The sequence below is a fragment of the Desmodus rotundus genome, chromosome 5 (assembly GCF_022682495.2).
Source record: "Desmodus rotundus isolate HL8 chromosome 5, HLdesRot8A.1, whole genome shotgun sequence".
In the NCBI taxonomy this organism is placed as follows: Eukaryota; Metazoa; Chordata; class Mammalia; order Chiroptera; family Phyllostomidae; genus Desmodus; species Desmodus rotundus.
In genome coordinates this window covers 3,485,390-3,503,903 of record NC_071391.1, presented here as the reverse complement: position 1 = coordinate 3,503,903, position 18,514 = coordinate 3,485,390, and the positions used below count along the sequence as shown (strand labels likewise).

The window sequence follows — 18,514 nt, the reverse complement described above, 5'->3', positions numbered from 1 at the left end:
TTTTGTTGACCTCAGTGGATTGCATGGCGAAGCTTTTAATTAGAAGCTTTTTCTCCCTCAGAAAAGTGTGATGAAGACGACGTGGGGTGTGCTGGACCCCCCCGTCGGGAACACCCGCTTGAATGTGATTCGGTTGATATCCAGTCTGCTTCAAACGAATACCAGCAGTATTAACGGGGACCTTATGGAGCTGAACAGCATTGGGGTCATATTGGTAAGATTCCCTGGAAAGGCGTTTCCGTTTGCCCTTGATCTTTGACGGCTATAGGAGTCAAGGTCCAGCCTCACTGATGGACTTTGGTGTCAGTGCCTTTTCTTGGTCTGAGGGTCAATGGCCTTTCATAGCGTTTCTGCTCTGCATTTTTCCGTAGGTATTCATCATCGCTGTATATAAAGAAAACTGTTAGGGAATTACAGAGATGATGAAGACCCAGACTTCTCTCAGGAAGTTGTCTCGCACAGGCGACAGAGTGCATACGGTCACCCTCCTCAGGAGGTTGTCTTAGCAGTGAGTGACTGCTGCTTATAGCCTGCGTTGCTCCTTACAATTAGTGAAGAGACGAGAGCTCATCTTCTTTCCACTGAGATATATCTCTGTGACATATCTGAGTCACCTTGTGGTCTTTTGATTTGAGTCCAGATTCTTCCTTGAAACAGCTGCTAGTCTCCTTGTCAGTGGAAGGGAAAGGAAGAGCCCGGGAAGGACCTGGGCTTCGCTGAGCCCTGCCCTCCTCCCCAGTTTCCGAGTTTGTGCGTAGAGTCTGTAGGCCCAGCTCCGTGCCCTGCTTGCTTCGTCTGTCCTGCCCCTGCAGCCCAGAAGGCAGGGGGTTAACACGTAGCAGGCTTAACACTGTCCGTTTGGAGGACTCGGGGGTGTTTCGCAGGAGGGTCTAGGCATCTGCTCACCACAAGAGGCGTTGGAGTGCACTTCTTAACACACTTCTCCTGTGACCCTGGGAATAGAGCTCTGGGAGAGAGAAACTTTTTTAGATCACACCCAGAAAAGAGATGCATTCCATGGCCATACATGGTGGAGTCAGGATTCGAATTCACATCCCATGTCAGACCCGTGCATGCTTCTCAACCATACCATCATGCTTCCTAGCGCGCTGAGATACTTTGTTAATTTCAGCTCTGGGTTAAAGGGCATGTCCGTGGAAGGCCTGAGAGCACGGGCGTCTTGGAGAAAGGTGACGTGCAAGGATCCTGACTGCTTTGGCAGCACAGTTGTTGCCCTCTGGGGGCCACCCTTCCTGCCCTCCCCTCTGACAGACGTGTGAAACTCAGGGATGTGCCTTTCTGCTCCTGTCTTTCTGAGGGTCCCCCGAGAGTCATCGATGCTGGTCAGCAATCTTAGGAGTGAGGGCTCGACTATTGCTCATCTTTACACCTGATTCTGAGCGATAACAGATTTGATAAAACTCTTAAATAGATCATTAATCGTTACTGTTTCATTAATTGTTACTGTTTGAGGTTAGCTATCTGGACTGAGCATTATCCCAAATACATACTTAAACAATGGGTTTTATGCTTTTAGGGATTGTCTTTCCTTTTTGTGATGTGTTACCTTTCCAGGTAATCTGGAAATCCCTTGTTTGCTGCACTCACTGACAGCTCTGTGAGTTTCGAACCCCCACACGGCTGTTCTTTGTGCAGCTGTGAGCACCTCGAGATGGGGCCCAGGCCTCTCTGTCTCCTTCCTGCTGCACCCAGCGCCGTGCCCTGCATGGGGAGCCTTCAGTGGGTAGTTGTTGAATCAAAATGAAGTTCTAAGACTTTTTGAAAATTACTTACTGGACTTAGTAGTAGTTGCTTTGAAAACAAAAGGATACTCCCTTTCTCTTTGAGAAACTTACTGTTACCTTTTCTTCACATGTTTATTGTTGGTTTCAATTTCATGAAAACTCCATCATGTCAAGTGAGCAGGTATTCTGTTACTTACTTAATGAAGTGGCATGTCTGACCATTCACATAAAACTTGTGTTCCCTTTAATTAGTCCCGTTGGACTAAGAACACATCACTTTTACTGTATTACATCACTATTCAGTAAATGTTATAAAGTAGTGGCTTAAACATTGAGGTAACTGAATTTAAAAAAGCATTGTTTTTCTTTTTCCTAGGACATGTTCTTCAAATATACATGGAATAACTTTTTACATACGCAAGTGGAAATTTGCATCGCACTGATTCTCGCAAGTCCCTTTGAGAACACAGAAAACAGCACAATTACTGAGCAGGACTCCACTGGTGACAATTTGTTACTGAAACATGTAAGCTTACTTGATGTCTTTTTTCTGCCACTCCTTGTTACAGCATTTCTCCACATAAGTGTGAAAGAATTGAAATTGCTCACATCATAAAGTAGAAGTATGGCTGGGAATTCTGAGTTAAGTTTTTGCCAGGCACAATTTTCTGTGTTCCATTTTAATTTTGGTCAGGCTCTGTATTTCTGCGGCCAAACTCCATGGCTAATAGAAGCTGGCTTGCGTTAGGTCAGCAGCTCATTGGTAGCAGTACTTGAAGTACTGGTTCCCAGCAGGTGTGTGGCTGAAGCGTGGGCCCGGTCCTGGGTCCCTGCAGCATTCCGAGAGTCTCGGGGGCATGTGTCACACACCGCATTTGGTTCGGCCCGGCCCGCAGTTCTCAGCATGCTCAGCTTGCTGGGTCGTACATGTCACTCTTCTTTTTAATTAGAGTGTTGTCTCACTTCAGAATTCTGAATTCGACATTTATATAAATGTTAACTGGAATATTCCTTTTTCAGCTTTTTCAAAAATGTCAGTTAATAGAACGAATACTTGATGCCTGGGAAATGAACGAGAAGAAACAGTAAGTACATTGTGTTCTGATAGGAACTGTTGGATCTTCTTGTTTGAAGGAAATGTCCTCCCTTGCCCTAGACAGAGAGCAGTGAAGTAATTACATGGCATACGCCGCTTTATAGTTCTAAATGCTTCTCTCGGGATGCCCAGAGTATTTTATTGTAACAGGTACTTTTCTAATAATTTATTTTTTGGCCCCTCTGTCTTTCTACCTCTTGAGGGGAATGTAGGGGTTGGGAGTACTCCCCACCTCTGTGCTGCCTTTGAAACTCCCGGGTCCTTTTGGAGCCGCTGTTTTTCCGAGAGTGGGGTGGAGTTGAAGGAGGACTTGTAAAGCGCAGCCCAGCCCTCCTCACTGGCGGTCTGACCCAGCACGCTGTCCTGCTTACCCGCGCTCTCAGGGCACGGGAGGGCGCTGCTGGCAAGATTACTTGAAGTCTTAGTTGATACCTGTAAGTAGCTGTTACACATACTTATTTTTTCCCAGTGGTGGTGCCTATACCAGGCATTTGTCTAAATGGAAAGATGGATGTAGTTGGGAAGGTTAGACTCTTAAGTGGGGAAAGGGACAAGGGGGAGTTTGCCTGGGTTCCACGTGTTATATGGGCCAGAGACAAGTTTACCACCTCTCTTGACCAAATCCTCAAAGCAGCTAAGGTTTTAACCTGAGAAGTGCTATTGGTAGATGCTTATCTCTGTTAATTGATTGGTATGATTGGAATTTGATGTCCTTAAAAAAAATGAACCATAATTCTTACCTCAGTTCCCTGTGAGACACTCACTGGGTGGGCATCCATGAACGTTTGGTTTTTGTTCTTTGAAGATAATATGCCATTGAGGATGAGTGGTTGACTGGTTGGTTGGTATATTTGACTAACCCTTGCCCCATTGAGTGAGGTTACAGTGTAATCTTTGAGTGGCCAGTGTCTGCCACGCGCACCCCCGGCCTGTAATGTGCTGGCACCCTGCTCTTCTGTCCGTTCTTACCTTCAGTGCCTCGGGTTTTAGAATGATCGCTTAAAGCCACTCCATTTACCAAGAGTATTTTATTGTAACAGGTATTTTTCTAATAATTTATTTGTTAGAAATAAATTATTATTTATTTCTCCATCCTGTCGGGAATCTGAGTGTTTGTCCTCTCCCCTGTCAGGGCCGAGGGAGGAAGACGGCACGGCTACATGGGACACCTGACGAGGATAGCCAACTGTATCGTGCACAGTGCCGACAAGGGCCCCAGCAGCGCGCTGGTACAGCAGCTCGTCAAAGGTGAGTGGTTTCGGGAGTTTTCGTTGCATTTTCTGTAGCGTCAGAGAGAGGATTTAAGGACAAAGTGGAAAGATACCATTTTTAATACCTGTCTGTGGAGTGTCTTTAATACTTATCTAGAGGTTTGAGTGAGGTTCTTGCCAATGTTTTAAACAGTGCAGTTCTTTCCTGTCCTTATTTCTGCAGTCCCGTTAGTGAGCACTGGCAGGCTTGGCCGAGTTCAGTATACTGGAGTCCCCCACTTGCGCTCTCTAAGGGTGCTGCTCAGGGACCTGTCTCTAAGGGTGCTGCTCGGGGACCTGTCCCCTTGTTTGTTTGTTTGTTTGTTTGTTTAAAGAGAGGGGAAAGGAGGGAGAGAAACAGTGATTGGCTGCCTCTCGCACACCCTCAACCAGGGACCCAACCTGGGACCCAGCCCACAACCCAGCGCGTGCCCTGAGTGGGCATCGGACCAGCGACCTTTCAGTTCACAGGCCACCACTCAATCCACTCAGCCACACCAGCCAGGGCTGAATGTGAAAATCTTTACCTTTGCAGTACAGAGTTCATTCAGAGTCACCTTGATGAAAATCTGTTTATGTTTTAAAAATGTTACGTGTTCAAGAGGCTGTTACCTGTCGAATGTCCATTCAAAGCACAACTGTCGCCCCGGGAAGGAGAACTGGGGCTTGCCCACCTGTCAGCCAGATCGTCAGTTCCCCGTACGGCCCTCCCACGGGGACAGGGCCGTGTGTGCCCTGTTTTAGCTTGGCCTCTGCTGTGGTGGTTGTGTGTTGGCTGGTGTGTGTGGGTGTGTGTTTATAATGGCGTTGTCGGGTGACGGCCTTTAGCCAGGAAGACCTCCAAGAGTACAGCTATGGTTTCATTTCCTCAGGAAAATGTCTGTATGTCCTTTTCTTGAAAAATTCTCCAGAACATCGAATTTCACTATTGCATCTGTACCCGTGTGTGGGCCCGTGCTGCATGCAGACATTTGGGAAGCATTATCCCCGAGCAGTTTGAAAAGCCAGACTGGGTTCCATGGGTTGATTATTCTTTGGCCAGATGTCAGGCAGAGCATCTCAAGAAAGTGTGCAGGAGCTGACTTTTGCAGCATCTCCTGAATATGCGTGGCGGCGGCACAAGGCAGCCTTTCCCCGCACCTGAACAGCCTGTTGCCTTTTCTCAGAAGAGTTTATTGGAAACACATTTTCCAGTTTAAGATTTTAACCAAAAGATTTTTTAAAAACTTGTTAGAGTCACAGCTGCTCAGGGCTCTTGGCATCAAGCGTAACTTTTGGGGCGGGGGTGACTTCTGGGTGCTGGAAGCACTCCGGGTTCCTCTGAGTTCGCCTTCGCAGACTGAGTGGGTAGGCCTTCCTGTGTTACCTGGTGGTTTCCTGTGTCCAGGTGGGTCACCGTGGTGATGATATTTTCTCCTCCTTTCCTTCTCAAGATCTTCCAGATGACGTCAGGGAGCGATGGGAGACCTTCTGCACAAGCTCCTTAGGAGAAACGAACAAGAGGAACACGGTGGATCTAGTAGGTTTTACAAGGTTACATTTCTATGGTTTCAGGGCACTTAGGCTTTTGCCCATTTACTCACAACGACATGAAAGGTCTTCCATTTGCCCCAGTAATAGTGAGTTGTGGATACATTCATGTTTCTTTACCAGAAGACAGGGGGTAGTGCTCACAGTATTTCTGCTAATTTGCCTGGTCAGCTCCTAATTCCTGCCTGGGATGGCGAAGGGGTACAAAGAAGCCACTGAGACCTACTTCACACCTTACTGGTTTCCATTCCCTTCGTTCTCCGCTCCCTAAGCACCTCAGCCAAACAGCCTGTAGTTTGCCTGTTACTCTGTTGGGTTTGTTGCCTTCTGCCTCAGATAACCCTGGGTGGTCAGAAAACCTAAATATTCCTTTGGGTATTTTCCAGTGTTACTGAGTTGAATTGACGCTTATTTTATATCATTCCCGGTGGTGGAAATTTTGTAGATGCCTTTGAAAACCCAGCTTTAAAGCCTTAACAGATTGGTACTTCTAGCCAGGGAATAATGGCATTGATAATGTTTTTTTTAAATTATATTGGACTTTGGAATGCATTCTTTTTTTTTGTTTTAAACACATTTAGTTTTAAAGTGAGTATTGCTTTGCTTTTGAAGGTGTGGAAAACCATTTCCTTTCATAAGCACATGGCAGCCAGTGATTGGGGTGGCGGCCTTGACTCCACGCGGAAGTGGATGTGTCAGGCGCTCGCCATCCAGCAGCCGCAGACTTGAGTTTCTGGTAAACAGTAACACCGCGATTGGTGGGCAGTCACGGATCTGGCAGCCTTGTCTGTTCAAAAGAGAATTTAGAGACAGGACAGAAACGAAAGGTTGAGGCAACTACAGTGTTCACTAGGTCGTCCTGAGTCACAGCTAGAGTTATCAGAAAGATAACTTTGGTGATCTTTTTCCAGACTCCAGGCAGAGTAGTGTCTTGTGGTGGGTGTATGGCAGAATGAGTAGGTGCTGGGAGCTGGAGGCGTTACGAAGCTCAGAGGTGATTATAAAAAGGGAGCTGTGCGGGGCCCTGTGATTGAAAGAGCTCTGAGGGCGCTCAGCGTCCGAGTGTGCTGCAGCCCCACAGAGGAGTGCGGGTGCTTTGACAGCCCGGGGTCATCAGGAAGGGTTCAGTAATTTTAATGAATGTAGAACCCACCGTATCCACAACCCCACCTCCCACCCCCCGCAGTAAAAAAAGTTCTGGATGCTCAGGGTTTTACTGTAGAATGAAACTGTGTCCTCACACGGTTGAGTGGGACCATTTGACATTAGACACCCTGCGTTGATTTCTTGCAGGCAAGGGGGTCTCCTTTAAGGGGATTTTTGTCCTATTTCTATTTATAAAGGAACATTTAGGAATATTATGTCTCATTTTGTTTCAGAGACTTCTTTTAAAATTAGTCTTGGTTGATAGTCAAGGGATAAAATCCCTTGACTGACCACTTTACAGCTCAGATAACACTTAGCTACTTGGTGTGGTGCTCTCAGCAGTCCAGGGTGTGACTACAAATGTCGTTGCATGTGTCCACACGCACGCCACGCAGACTGACGTGCGGCCTTTGGGGTCAGACCTCTGGACACGACGCCTGTGCTGACGGAAAGTCTCCTGTGGGCTCCACTCTGTCTGAGGCTCAGTTCTCCTTTGCCTGTTGCATTTGCCCCCACACTCGGACCCCACAGGGACTCTGCAGTAAAATGAGTAGGGAGCAGTTGGCTTATGTTGCAGCAGTGGTCAGGTGAGTCCTTTGATAGGACTTGTAGGGATACAGATGTTCCAGGTTGCTTATACCTTAATCTTCGGCCCCCAAGGAGAGTCCCTGCAACCTCCAGGCTCTTCATTTTTCTGCCCAGAATGTTTCAGGCTACCTTCCAGTGGGACTGGGTGTCGCACTCAAGGGAAGACAGGCTGTTGTGACCATTATTAGAAACGCGACTTGGTAACGCAGCGGGTCTTGCCCTTGCAGAAGCATCACACAGAGAGTGCGTACACGGGCGACGCAGCGCGAGATCCAGGGGAAAGCGTTCCCTTCTCACTGTCTCAGGTGCTCTGTCACTGGAACCGGCAGCTGCGCCCGCTGCGCGCCTCCCCACCCCAACACACAGATCAGATTAGACACACCGCCTTGCTCTGGACGTCAGGTGCTCTGCTGCTGCGTTGGGAACCATGTCAGAGGTGGATTCATAGGGTCTGAGCCGGCCTGTGGCTCAGGCACCACATGCTGTTAGTGCGCTGTCGTGTTGCTCTGGCCTGCTCTGACCTTTCCGGTCCCGGCAAGGGTTTGTTCACGCTCACACCAAACACGTGCTCTGTCTGTCCCGCTGGCCATAGGCCTAAGGGTTTGATGGGTTATATAGGGCAGGTTATGCCAGCACCAAGCTCCTGTCACTTCTGGGGCAACAGTTCTGGAGTACTTCAGTCCGTCGACCCCATCGTGCCCACGTGCACTCAGAGCAGACTAATATATTGCTTATGCTTTTGTTTTGAGAGTTTATTATGAATGAAATTTGGTGTGTTTTTTTTTTAATCCTCACCTGAGGATGTTTATTAATTTAAGAGAGAGGAAGGGAGAGAGAGTGACAGACATCGATCAGTTGCCTCCCGTACTGCCTGGACCATGGGCCGAATGCACAACCCAGGCATGTGCTCTGGCCCTCCGGTTATCGGACGATTCTCCAGCTGACTGCCACTCTGGCCAGCGCAGGGTTCTAGGGCATATTTTGACAGCAGGGTAGATCGATGTGCATGGGACAGAAAAAGGCAGGATGGCTGAGATTTCTAGCTGAGGGGGAAGAAGAATGAAGGTGGCATTTACTGAAATGGAGGTGCCTCAAAAGCATGTGTTTAGACGTTTGGGTCAGGGATTGGTGGTGGGTACGTCTGCATGATGGACTAGTGGGATTCCAACTACCAAGTTTCCCTCCGTAGGTCAGTTATCTTCTTAGCTCAAAGTATTAAATCAGAATCCCCACAGCTTTCAGTAACATAATTACAAAGGTATATATGCATTTTGTTGTTACGATTTTTTTTTTAGGATTTTATTTTTAGAGAGTGGAAGGGAGGGAGAAAGAGAGGGAGAAAAACATCAGTGTGTGGTTGCCTCTCATGGGTCCCCCACTGGGGACCTGGCCAAAACCCAGGCATGTGCCCTGACTGGGAATCAGCTACCCTTTGGTTCCCAGGGCAGTGCTCAGTCCACTGAGCCACACCAGTCAGGGCACATTTTGTTGTTATTAATAATAACTTTCTAAAACAATAGGGTTTTTTGTTTTTGTTTTGGAGAGAAAAAAATTATTTTAAATCTCTCCCAGAATTGCTTTGAGGATACAAGTTAAGGAGAGTATGTAAAGGGGTAATGATGTCTCACAATAATAGTTGCTTAACAGAAGCTAATTTCTTTCTGATGTTTAATTAATGAGCTAAACATTTTATTTTGTAGCCAACTAAAGATATGGATAAAGATACATTATATTCTGCTTAAACTTAGCAAGACATGCCAGGACCAGCCAACTCTTCTCTTTCTTACTGAGTTCACCTGGCTTGCCCTCTGCACTGTCTTTGATTCTGTGCCCCACCGTGGGTTGCACTGCTAAAACCCACAGCGGCTTAATGGGACTCCGGCACTAGCCTGCCAGGCAGGTAGCCCCGAGCTCCTCTAAGTCCACTGCAGTTGGAAGCACTTGACCCGCTCTTGATAGCAGTGGCCCCGGAAGATGCCAGCTACCATGACCAAGCACTATTCTGCCGCCTCCCGTCTGCACTCTGGCTGGGCGCTCCCGGCACTTCCCATCCCCCCACATTGTAGCTCGTTAGCTCTTTGCAGCTACGATGGACATAAGCTGGTTTCCTTCACTAATCACAATGCTGTCTCTGATTTCACCAGCCAGATTGAAAATTAGGGTGTGAGTGTGTTCTCTGGACCTTAGGGGGGATGGAGAGGGAATGAACTGGAAACACTGGGCTATTCACTGGAGCTTCGTATCTTTACCAAAGACAGGCAGGCATAGAGTTTAATTTTGTTCAGGCTGTGATTCACTCAGAATTTCACAAGCCATCCACATACACACCTATTTAGGGTCTACTTTGGGCTTGCACCCATGTTGGAACCTCGCCACGCAGATTGGCCAGTGCCTGTGACTCCATGCTGTTGGGAGCAGCTTCAAGGGGTGGCAGGTAATGGCCATGAGTGTCCTCCCCCGATGACAGAGGTCTCTGCCCAAAACACTTGCACAGAGAGTGCAGGGAGAGTCACTCGGGAGACGCTGTGGGAGTGGCACTCAGGAATTCTGTGCTGGTCTCTAGGATGTCCGGACTATTCATACTTACTGCCCGCTGTTACCACATAGCAGTTACTGCTGTCAGTGTTGTAGCTAATCATCTCTGTGTCTTCATTTCTAATTGTTAATACATTTCCCCCTAACGTTATGTGACATTTGTGAATTAATAAAAATCACTTACCATGAATTGGTGAGCAGTTCATGTCTGCATTTTTGCTTAATTAAGAATTGGTTATAAGTTCCAAGGGAAGGGGGTACATTTTAAGAGACAGAGGATTTGGGTCTTTTTATGAGCGGGGACTGTTCACTCAAGTCATATTTAGTTTTTACAGGCAGTGCTTTTCTTAGTGGGCAGGAAATGCAAGAACTTAAAGTGAAATGGTTATATTTAAACGTGACCTTTTACGGGCTCATTAGTAATCCCTGGGACTTGCAGTTTTAGCTTTCAGGCTTCGCACATACAAATTTTTTTCTATATTTCATCCAAGCCATTCCTTCTGCCTTCCCTTTGTAAACATTTTATAGGAGATAAGTATCAAAATCACTTGAAGGGAGTAACTCCTCTCTCACCTGTTTTCTGGTGATGCTAGCAGTGAGTGAAATCACCACAAGTGGGCGGCAGAGGGCAGGAAGCCAAACCAGATGGTTGAGTGACGTGCACCCTTGAATATCGGGTGGGTTTTACAACTTAACTGTTACTTAGTTTTGTTCTTGCTGTTGTGATTTTTTTCCATAAAAATGATGATGCAAATGTCACAATTTTTCTTTGTTAAATAGTCTTTTACATTTTTATGCATATAGGTTACAACCTGCCATATTCATTCATCCAGTGATGATGAAATTGACTTTAAAGAAACGGGTTTCTCACAGGATTCTTCTTTGCAGCAAGTGAGTCATGCCTAAAGCTTTGCTTTTTGTTTTTATTTTAAATGCTTAGTCCAGTTGCCATTGATGTATCAGTTTTGGAGACCGACTGTGTTAGGATGTGATTGGGGTTACTTACTAGTTAGCAAGAGCCTTTAAGTAGGAAGCACTGGGTACTTGAGAGCGAGGCTTGTTTGTGCTGGTTGTGTCTCAGGAAACCTTTCCTGCCCGATAACAGTGACCCCTCGGGTAAGTTTTCAGGAGGTTGGAAGGGACCGAGTAGTTCAGTGAGAGCCGCAGACGTGCTTGCTAGGCAGACCCTCACAGGGGCTGCAGGTCCCTGTGGTGGGTAACCCAGGGTGAGAATGGTAGGAGTGAGACCTTTTTAATGCCAGCACTGTCCCGGAACCGGCTAACTTACATGTTTCTGTGTCTTTAATGTCCACCGTACTGGCTGCCAAATTCATTCTAGTTGGAGCAGTTCATCGCCACCGAGCCCTCCTGCTCCCAATGTATCTGTTTATCAGTCGCTTGTAACCTTTGTGGGGGAGAAAACAGCATGTAAAAGTAAATGTACTGATTTATCATCTATCGGTGGTTCTTGGAAAGGGGACACACGATTTCACTCTCTCAACTGAGTATCAAGTTTGGGAGCTAAAAACAGAAGCCCTATTTAAAAGCTATCAGCTCTTCATGTGGAGAAGTCATCCTTAGGGCCAGGTCTCGCACGTCAGTCCTTTTGGTGTGACCAGCACTGCGTGTTGCTTGGTTTCTTGTTTTCTCCACCTTTAAGCCTCCTGTTTTACCAGGGCCAGGCAGAAGTGTCTGGTGATTATGCCGGCCCTTTCTCCCGGCATCTTGGAATGGAGACTACTTGGAATCGCTTGGTTTTGGCAATAAGGCAATTTAACACTCAGATTTTCAAGATAGGTCTGAAGTAACATTTCCGCGCTTGACTGGCTTCTCTTTTGATTCTTGACACTGCTGCCAGTTGAATCTGAAGCCAGGCTCCTGAGGCTGGGGACAGGGAGGAGCCTTCCTATAGGGGGCACAGTTGAGCAGCAGCAGGGCCTTTCTATAGACAGCAGGAGCCCCTCCCTGTGAGCCCTCATGCCTGCATGCAGTACTTTCCTGACTCGAGTTCTCCGGCACTGCCCCAGGAAGCACTTGGACATCATCAGGCCTTCCCTCCCCAGGAGCACCTGTAGGGCAGTGAAAGTGTCCTCCTCGCCTAGTGTGAGCGCCCTGCTGTGCGTCGCTCCACCCACACGGCCTGCAGGATGATGGTGCATATTGTAGATTACCAAGGTGGTTTTGTACCTGTTGAAATAACTTATGAAAAAGAGTGCCCTGAGTATCTATTCGTAAATAAGCCAACAAACTTGTGCTTCAGGCTACTGATTTAATCAAGGAGTGGTTATGCTTAGGTGTCTGGAAGTGGATTCCTTACTTCTCAGGAAATCTGGTTCCAGGGTACTGGGGGGGTTCCGACTCTGGTGTGACTGGCTGCTGGTGAAGCCACCGCAGTCACAGCCACCTCAGTGAGACAGCACTCCCAGGCTGCTTCTCTGCGGGTCACCCACTCTGTTACCCTGTACAAGCAGGAAAAGGAGCTATTCTTTTTGCTTGACAGGCTTTCAGTAAACTTGTTTTGCACGTTTAAAACCAATCGTAGATCATTTTGAAAATAAGAAATAGACTCCAAAGCATTCTTTTCATTTGAGAGTACAAATCTAGGCGACTTTAGTCCAGGGCTCATTTCATGTGAATGGGAACTTCAAGTTGTCGTTCACATTTGAATTTAAGTCTCATGTCAGTCAAGTGTGGGGCGCTTGGAGCGTGTCATTAAACAAGGTTTCCCGAGCAAGTCATCATGGGGACTTACTTGGCTCAGAGAGTGTCCCACAGCTTTTGTGCCCCTGCCCATTTATTTTGTCTCCCATCCCTTGGTTTCCTCACCTCTAGGGTCTGACTTTTCATTCTCACGATTCTGCCTAACAGGGATGTGGAGGGTGAGAAGGTCTCCCCCCCCATCCCAGGTAGGCTAGTCATAGGCAGCAGGTAGGTCCGAAGAAGTGGCCTAGGCGCATCTGTTGCCCAGGTGGCACCACCAAAGAGATTTGCTTAATGAAGCTGCAGGCTCGCTTCTCAGTGACTAGTTCCAGTGCCTGGCCTTGGCCAGCATGACAGTGCTGGGAGGCGTGGTGGTTTTGTTTTGTTTTGTTTTTTAATGATTAAAAGATTTAATGGTTACAGAGCCATATGGTGTTTTCCAGACTTGGATTTCTTTGAGTCCAAAGCACTTTTTCTGTAGCTTTAAATAGAATACAGTAACAGTCTTCACATATAGTAGTGGGTTTAGTGAGCCTCAGTAGCTTTAGTAGTAAAAACCAGGGTTGAGACCTGAAGTTCTTTGCTAGTTTGTATCTTCCTAGAAGCTGTAACAGGTTTAGCATTAATGAGAGCTAAGTTTGTTCCCTTTGTTTTGTCAAAGAGGTTAACTGTGTCTGTCAATTGCTGTATCTCTGCATAGACAGACAGATAGATGCAAATATGTGTGTACACATGTCTGTGTACAGGTCCACTGTACACAGGCAGCCCTCTGTTCCACGGGTCCCGCAGCAGCGACTCGGCCAGCCACGGACTGGAAGCGCTCAGGGAGAAAACGCCCTGCTGCTGACATGCACTGTAGCCAGGCCTGCAGGGCGTCTGGACTGAGCGTGCGCAGGCCTTTTTCCTTGTCTTTATTCCCTAAACAGTACAGTATGATAGCTGTTTGTGTAGCGTTTCCATCGCCTCCGGTGTCATCCGTGACCTGGAGATGATTTAAAGTGCAGGACGATGTGCGTGTCTTACGCACACACACTCTGCACTGTTATGTAAGGGACTCGAGCCCCTCGGGCTCTGCTGTCCGAGGGGGTCCTGGGACCGATCTCCTGTGGGCGCCAAGGGACAGCTGCATGTGCACGGATATGTTCACATACACATCTGTAATGCGTGAAGCACCTAAAGCAGGGGTGTCCGCCCCGCAGCCCAGGGGCTGCATACAGCCCAAAAGGGCCACTGCAAAATTAGGGTTACTATGTGAGGATTTCTGCTCTTCTCTAGTGGCAGACATCACAAAAATTATGCACCGGCCTTTTTTTTTTTTTTTTTTTTTTTGCTCATCAGTTTTCGTTAGTGTTTGTGTATCTAATGTGTGGCCCAAGGCAACCCTTCTTCTTCCAGTGTGTCCCAGAAACGCCAAAAGGTTGGACACCCCTGAAAAAAAACATTTTTGTTAACGTCCCTTTTATACCCAAAAAACTTAGGATCTTTAGAAGTACAAAAAATTGAAGGGGAAAAAATCAGAGTAGTTGGGAGGGGCCTTTTCCCAGAGTGACCAGACGTCCAGTGGGCGCAGAGCTGGGCCTGCGCTGCTAGCCTGCTTAGAAGGATGGCTGGTCAGTCTTTAGCACATCTTTGCGGTTTGCGACTGTTTGTTTTACCTCGGGAGAGACCGCTGGCTTTTTCTTTCCAATTTAATGAGTATGGACGCTGCGTGCCATGTTTTGTAGTGATGTGCCCAAAACTCAGTCCAGTCTCCCCGAACTGTGTCTCTCCTTTTTCCAAGTTCCCACAACCCACCTTGGTATGCCTCACTAGCCGCCCGCCTGCAAGGCTGGCCCCACTCCCCTGCACTCATGTAGTGTCGTCTCTGGGCAAGGAGACGGCATGGGAGTGTGGGGGTGGGCAGAGGCGGGGCCGGGCATCTTGAGTTAGAGAAAGGTGAGATTCTGGGTTCCAGGCAAAGCTTTGTTCAGATCTAGGGAAAGATGCCTTCCAAAGCCAAATATAAGGTTTATTTTTTAATTATCCATAACTTGGATTATTCATGCCATAACTCCCTGCCACCTGGAGGATGATCAGAAGGAAGGGCAGAGGCGTGTCTGCAGGGTGGACTCCCCAGGCCCTGCTCAGGTGGAGAGCCGAGGAGAGGTCATTTTAACTGGGCCACTGCTCCTTCCTCCCCAGCATAAGGCGTGGAGAGGGAGGCCTCTAGTTCAGCCCCCAGCTGCTGCTCAGGTCCCTGGTATGGGACCCAGCTGCACGAAATAGCAGTCTCCTCTGTCCATAGCTCTGCCCTGGGGCCGCACCCGTGGTCTCCGTATTCATTGCTGGGCCGATTGCGGAGTGGCACTAGCTAATCTTCGTAAGGTCCTTAGTGCTGATCGGTAGGTAGCGTCGAGCACATTCCCTGCTCTCACCTGTCCCCCTGGGCCTGCTTGCTCTTTCCAGTCAGAGTGTCAGCATTTTCCTGGAGTGCGTTTCCCGTTCCCTCGTCTCTCACCTACGGAGCCAGGCGAGCTGGTGGTCTCTAGCAACCGTGTAGGAAACAGAGTTGTAGACTTGCCGGAGTGGGTTCGGGTCAGTGTCACAACTGTCTGTCCTCTGAAGTGGGTAGGGTAGAGGTTGCTTCTGTATGCTCCCTAGCCTCTAGGACGTAACTCTTTCTTTTTAAGAGAAAAGGAAGCGTCCCTGAACGTCGTGTTCACAGGGCTGTGGTTGTTGACTATTAGCCATGTTTCTCTTAGGCTCTAGTGCTGAGTGGATGGGGCGGGGGGCGCCGGGAGGGAGGGCGGGCAGTCACCACTGCTGGATCTTAATCAGAAAGAAGGTTGGTTGTGTCCAGAGGTAACCAATATACCTTATAATTTCAGACTGTCACATATCACTCGATCACCTCTTTGAATTAGACAGCCCAGTCCTCTCGCTACAGATAATTTGCCATAGAGGACAGAGTGGTCACTGAACATTTATCACAATGACATGTGCATTAGAATGACCTGTGGACCAAATTCCAAACGTTTCCTCTTTTGGGTAAATTATGTCTGAAATTATTTGATTTTTTCTCAGAAAACACACCAACTTTTAAAGCCCTATGGCTGCATAAATAAGGTGGTTTCTGGAACACAAATGGGCAAATAGTCTGTAGACTGTCATTAGAATCATTATGTCACTGTCACTGGTCCTGGGGTTGCCAGGCCTTTTCTGATTATCAGATGCAACAAATGACGTCCAATTTTATTGACCAGTTTGGCTTCAACGATGAGAAGTTCGCAGATCAAGATGACATTGGCAAGTGAGTATGTTTTCCTGCTTCCGTGATTGTCCCGCATGGTCCTGCTCTTCGCGAGACGCTCTCTCTGTGCCTCTCCTGGAGATTTGGGGCGTGTCTGCACCCCAGGGTAGGGAGGGGCCTGCCCTCCCCTGTGTTCCTTTAGTTCCTGCCTGCCTGGCCCCGCGGCCCCTGAAGCCCAGGGAGGCATTAGAGTGTCTTCCACAGAGAGGGACTGCCCTTGGACCTGGCCTTTTTCACAGACGGCTCTTTTCCCACTAGATTTGGAAACTCCAGTCATTCTTGTTCTCTGCTAGTTACTCGTGTTAGGTAGCACTGTCTGAACCAGTGACCCCTGTGTTGGTCCCCTGGGTCAGAGAGTTTACGGCGGGGTCCTTTACAGTGCCCAGTGAGGTCTCAACGCTGGGGCAGGAGCAGCTCCACCCTCCTGGGCTCTCTTCTCCAGGTGACGCACCGTAAGGCAGAGTTGGGGTTTTCTCGAGAGCCAGGCAGTCCGGGTACGAGGAGCGCAGAAATGGGGGTTCCTGGTGCTGTAGAACACTGGCGGCTTGAAGAGGCGTGGCCGGCCCATAGACGCGGAAGCGTGTGCCCTCGGGCCGTGCAGTGTATATGAGGGGAGGTGCGGCTCCCTGAGAAGGCAGTTTCACCCGCGGGTACCGCTCTTACGGGAGACCCCTGACGATATCGGGAGCCCCACAGGTGTGGCAGCTGCTCACAGTGGCTTGTGGACCCACAGGTGGTGGAGGCTATTGTCCATTACAAGCTGCAGTCTGGGCACGAGAGAAGCTAGCAGACCTCGGGCATGCTGTCCCCGCCGCACACTGGGCCATGAGGGCACCCTGGGAAAGCCAAAGGGAAAGTGTGTGTTTGGGCCCCGGGGTGCGCACCCCGGGGCCTGCAGGCTCCCCACCTGGCCTCGCAGCACGTGCCTGTCTGCACTCCCAGGCAGTAAATGCTGCTGCCTGGGAGTCCACGGTCTCTTCATTTGTACTGGGTGTTGGAGTAATGGTCCATTAGAACAGGTCTTTTATGGATGATGAGACAGCCCCACCCACCCCACAGTTAGGGTAACAGACTGTGGATTCTCCACTGCCTGGTTTCTTCCCAGTGATGTCACAGTAGGCGTGAGATCTCAGGGGTGTCTGTGTACTTTGGTCCAAATGCGGCTGCACCTGGAGGAAACTCGGTGTCGGCAGCTTCTGTGCGCTTTTCCGTGTTTTGACTTGTTTCTTCCTGCAAGTCACCTTCCCGGTTCTGGAGCTGTGGTTGTCTGTCTCCCTGGGCACTAGCAGTCTTTCCGTAGGGCGGTGTTGAGGGTTTGTCTGCTGCTTCCAGTGGGCTCCCATTCAGCCTTCCCATGTTATGGAGATTTCTTAACACCAAGTGAGGTGGTATCGTTAAATATAAGCAGGGTTTTTTTTAAAAAACTTAGATTATAAAGACAAATATTTTACATTTGGAAAATTTCATGACTGCTGTTTCTGTAAGTCTAGATAATTAACTGTTTCTACACCTATATCTTGTTTACAGTGTTTCTTTTGATCGGGTGTCAGACATCAACTTTACTCTCAATACAAATGAAAGTGTAAGTACGAATGTTTTCTGCCGTGAGTGGCACGGACAGGCGGGGGCTGGGTCTGCCAGGCTGCCTGTGGGTGCTCTGGGCCTGCAGGCGGCATCTTGGATCGGGGCTTCTTCACCCACTCCCACGGCGCTCCAGGCCTGTGGATTCAGATGGGACGGGGCTAATAAAGCCAGGGTCACTTGTGATTGCAGTATAGACATTTAGCTTCCAGACTGCAGTGCTGCCTGTGTGTCTGCTGTGTGTCCACAGAAGAGACGCTTGACCGCCAGGGCCCGCCTCTCACCCCGGCAGTTCTGACAGGGCAGGGCAGCCTCTGGCGAGGGGTTGTTAGTGTCGCTCACACGGGCCCAGTCCTCATCTCCGTGTGCGCACTCGGAGAGCCCGCTGGTTTGCTGGCTGAGGTGCAAGGTGGAAGGTGCTGGCTCCAGGCGGTGCTCGTCACTGCTTGTCTGCGCTGGAAAAGCGGAGGAAACAGAGGTCGCTCTTTTGTTCTGACAGGTCTAATACTACATCTCCGTGGGCGGGTGCTTTTACCGGACGAAAGGGGTTCTCCAGGACTGTCTCAGGCTCTTGAATGCCAGTTTCAAATCCAGTCTTAGTGGGGGAGCTTTTTGTTGTTATTTGCATAGAAGCTGATGTTAGATGCTTACATTACATTTTGGTGTATGGGGTCGGCACTGTTTTTAAAGGAAATGGAAGAATGTAATTCACGTTGTTACTTTTTGGAGAAAATTTTATTCTTCAAGTCCACCTGTCCTTTTCACGTAGGGAAACATTGCCCTGTTTGAAGCCTGTTGCAAGGAGAGAATCCAGCAGTTTGATGATGGCGGCTCTGACGAGGAGGACATCTGGGAGGAGAAGCACATCGCCTTTACGCCAGAATCCCAAAGACGGTCCAGGTAATGGAGGGGCTGTACCAGGAGCGGTGACACCTGGTGTAGAAAGTAGAGACTGTCAGGGGGAGTCACTGTGGCCTCTCCACACCTACGTGTCCGACCTGGAGACGCAGGCTTTGGTCCTGATCAGAAACACCCTGGTTGACTGCTGGGGCCG

At 48.7% G+C, this 18,514-nt stretch overlaps 1 protein-coding gene across 18 annotated transcripts in view; it reads left to right on the top strand.

Annotated features, from left to right (window-relative positions):
- The window catches only part of PPP6R3 (protein phosphatase 6 regulatory subunit 3), a 120,644-nt gene that overhangs the window by 81,859 nt on the left and 20,271 nt on the right, over positions 1-18,514 (top strand). For 8 of the 18 annotated variants that reach the window (XM_071221380.1, XM_071221375.1, XM_071221373.1 and 5 more), the window contains 10 exons: positions 62-214; positions 2,122-2,271; positions 2,766-2,830; positions 3,974-4,089; positions 5,525-5,610; positions 10,695-10,781; positions 15,036-15,164; positions 15,800-15,879; positions 17,407-17,461; positions 18,230-18,360. In XM_071221380.1, the coding sequence (XP_071077481.1) occupies positions 62-214; positions 2,122-2,271; positions 2,766-2,830; positions 3,974-4,089; positions 5,525-5,610; positions 10,695-10,781; positions 15,036-15,164; positions 15,800-15,879; positions 17,407-17,461; positions 18,230-18,360 (1,052 nt within the window). Of the gene's footprint in view, positions 1-61; positions 215-2,121; positions 2,272-2,765; positions 2,831-3,973; positions 4,090-5,524; positions 5,611-10,694; positions 10,782-15,035; positions 15,165-15,781; positions 15,880-17,406; positions 17,462-18,229; positions 18,361-18,514 lie in introns of all 18 variants that reach the window. The other 10 variants (XM_071221378.1, XM_053924626.1, XM_071221377.1 and 7 more) reach the window with 6 other exon arrangements.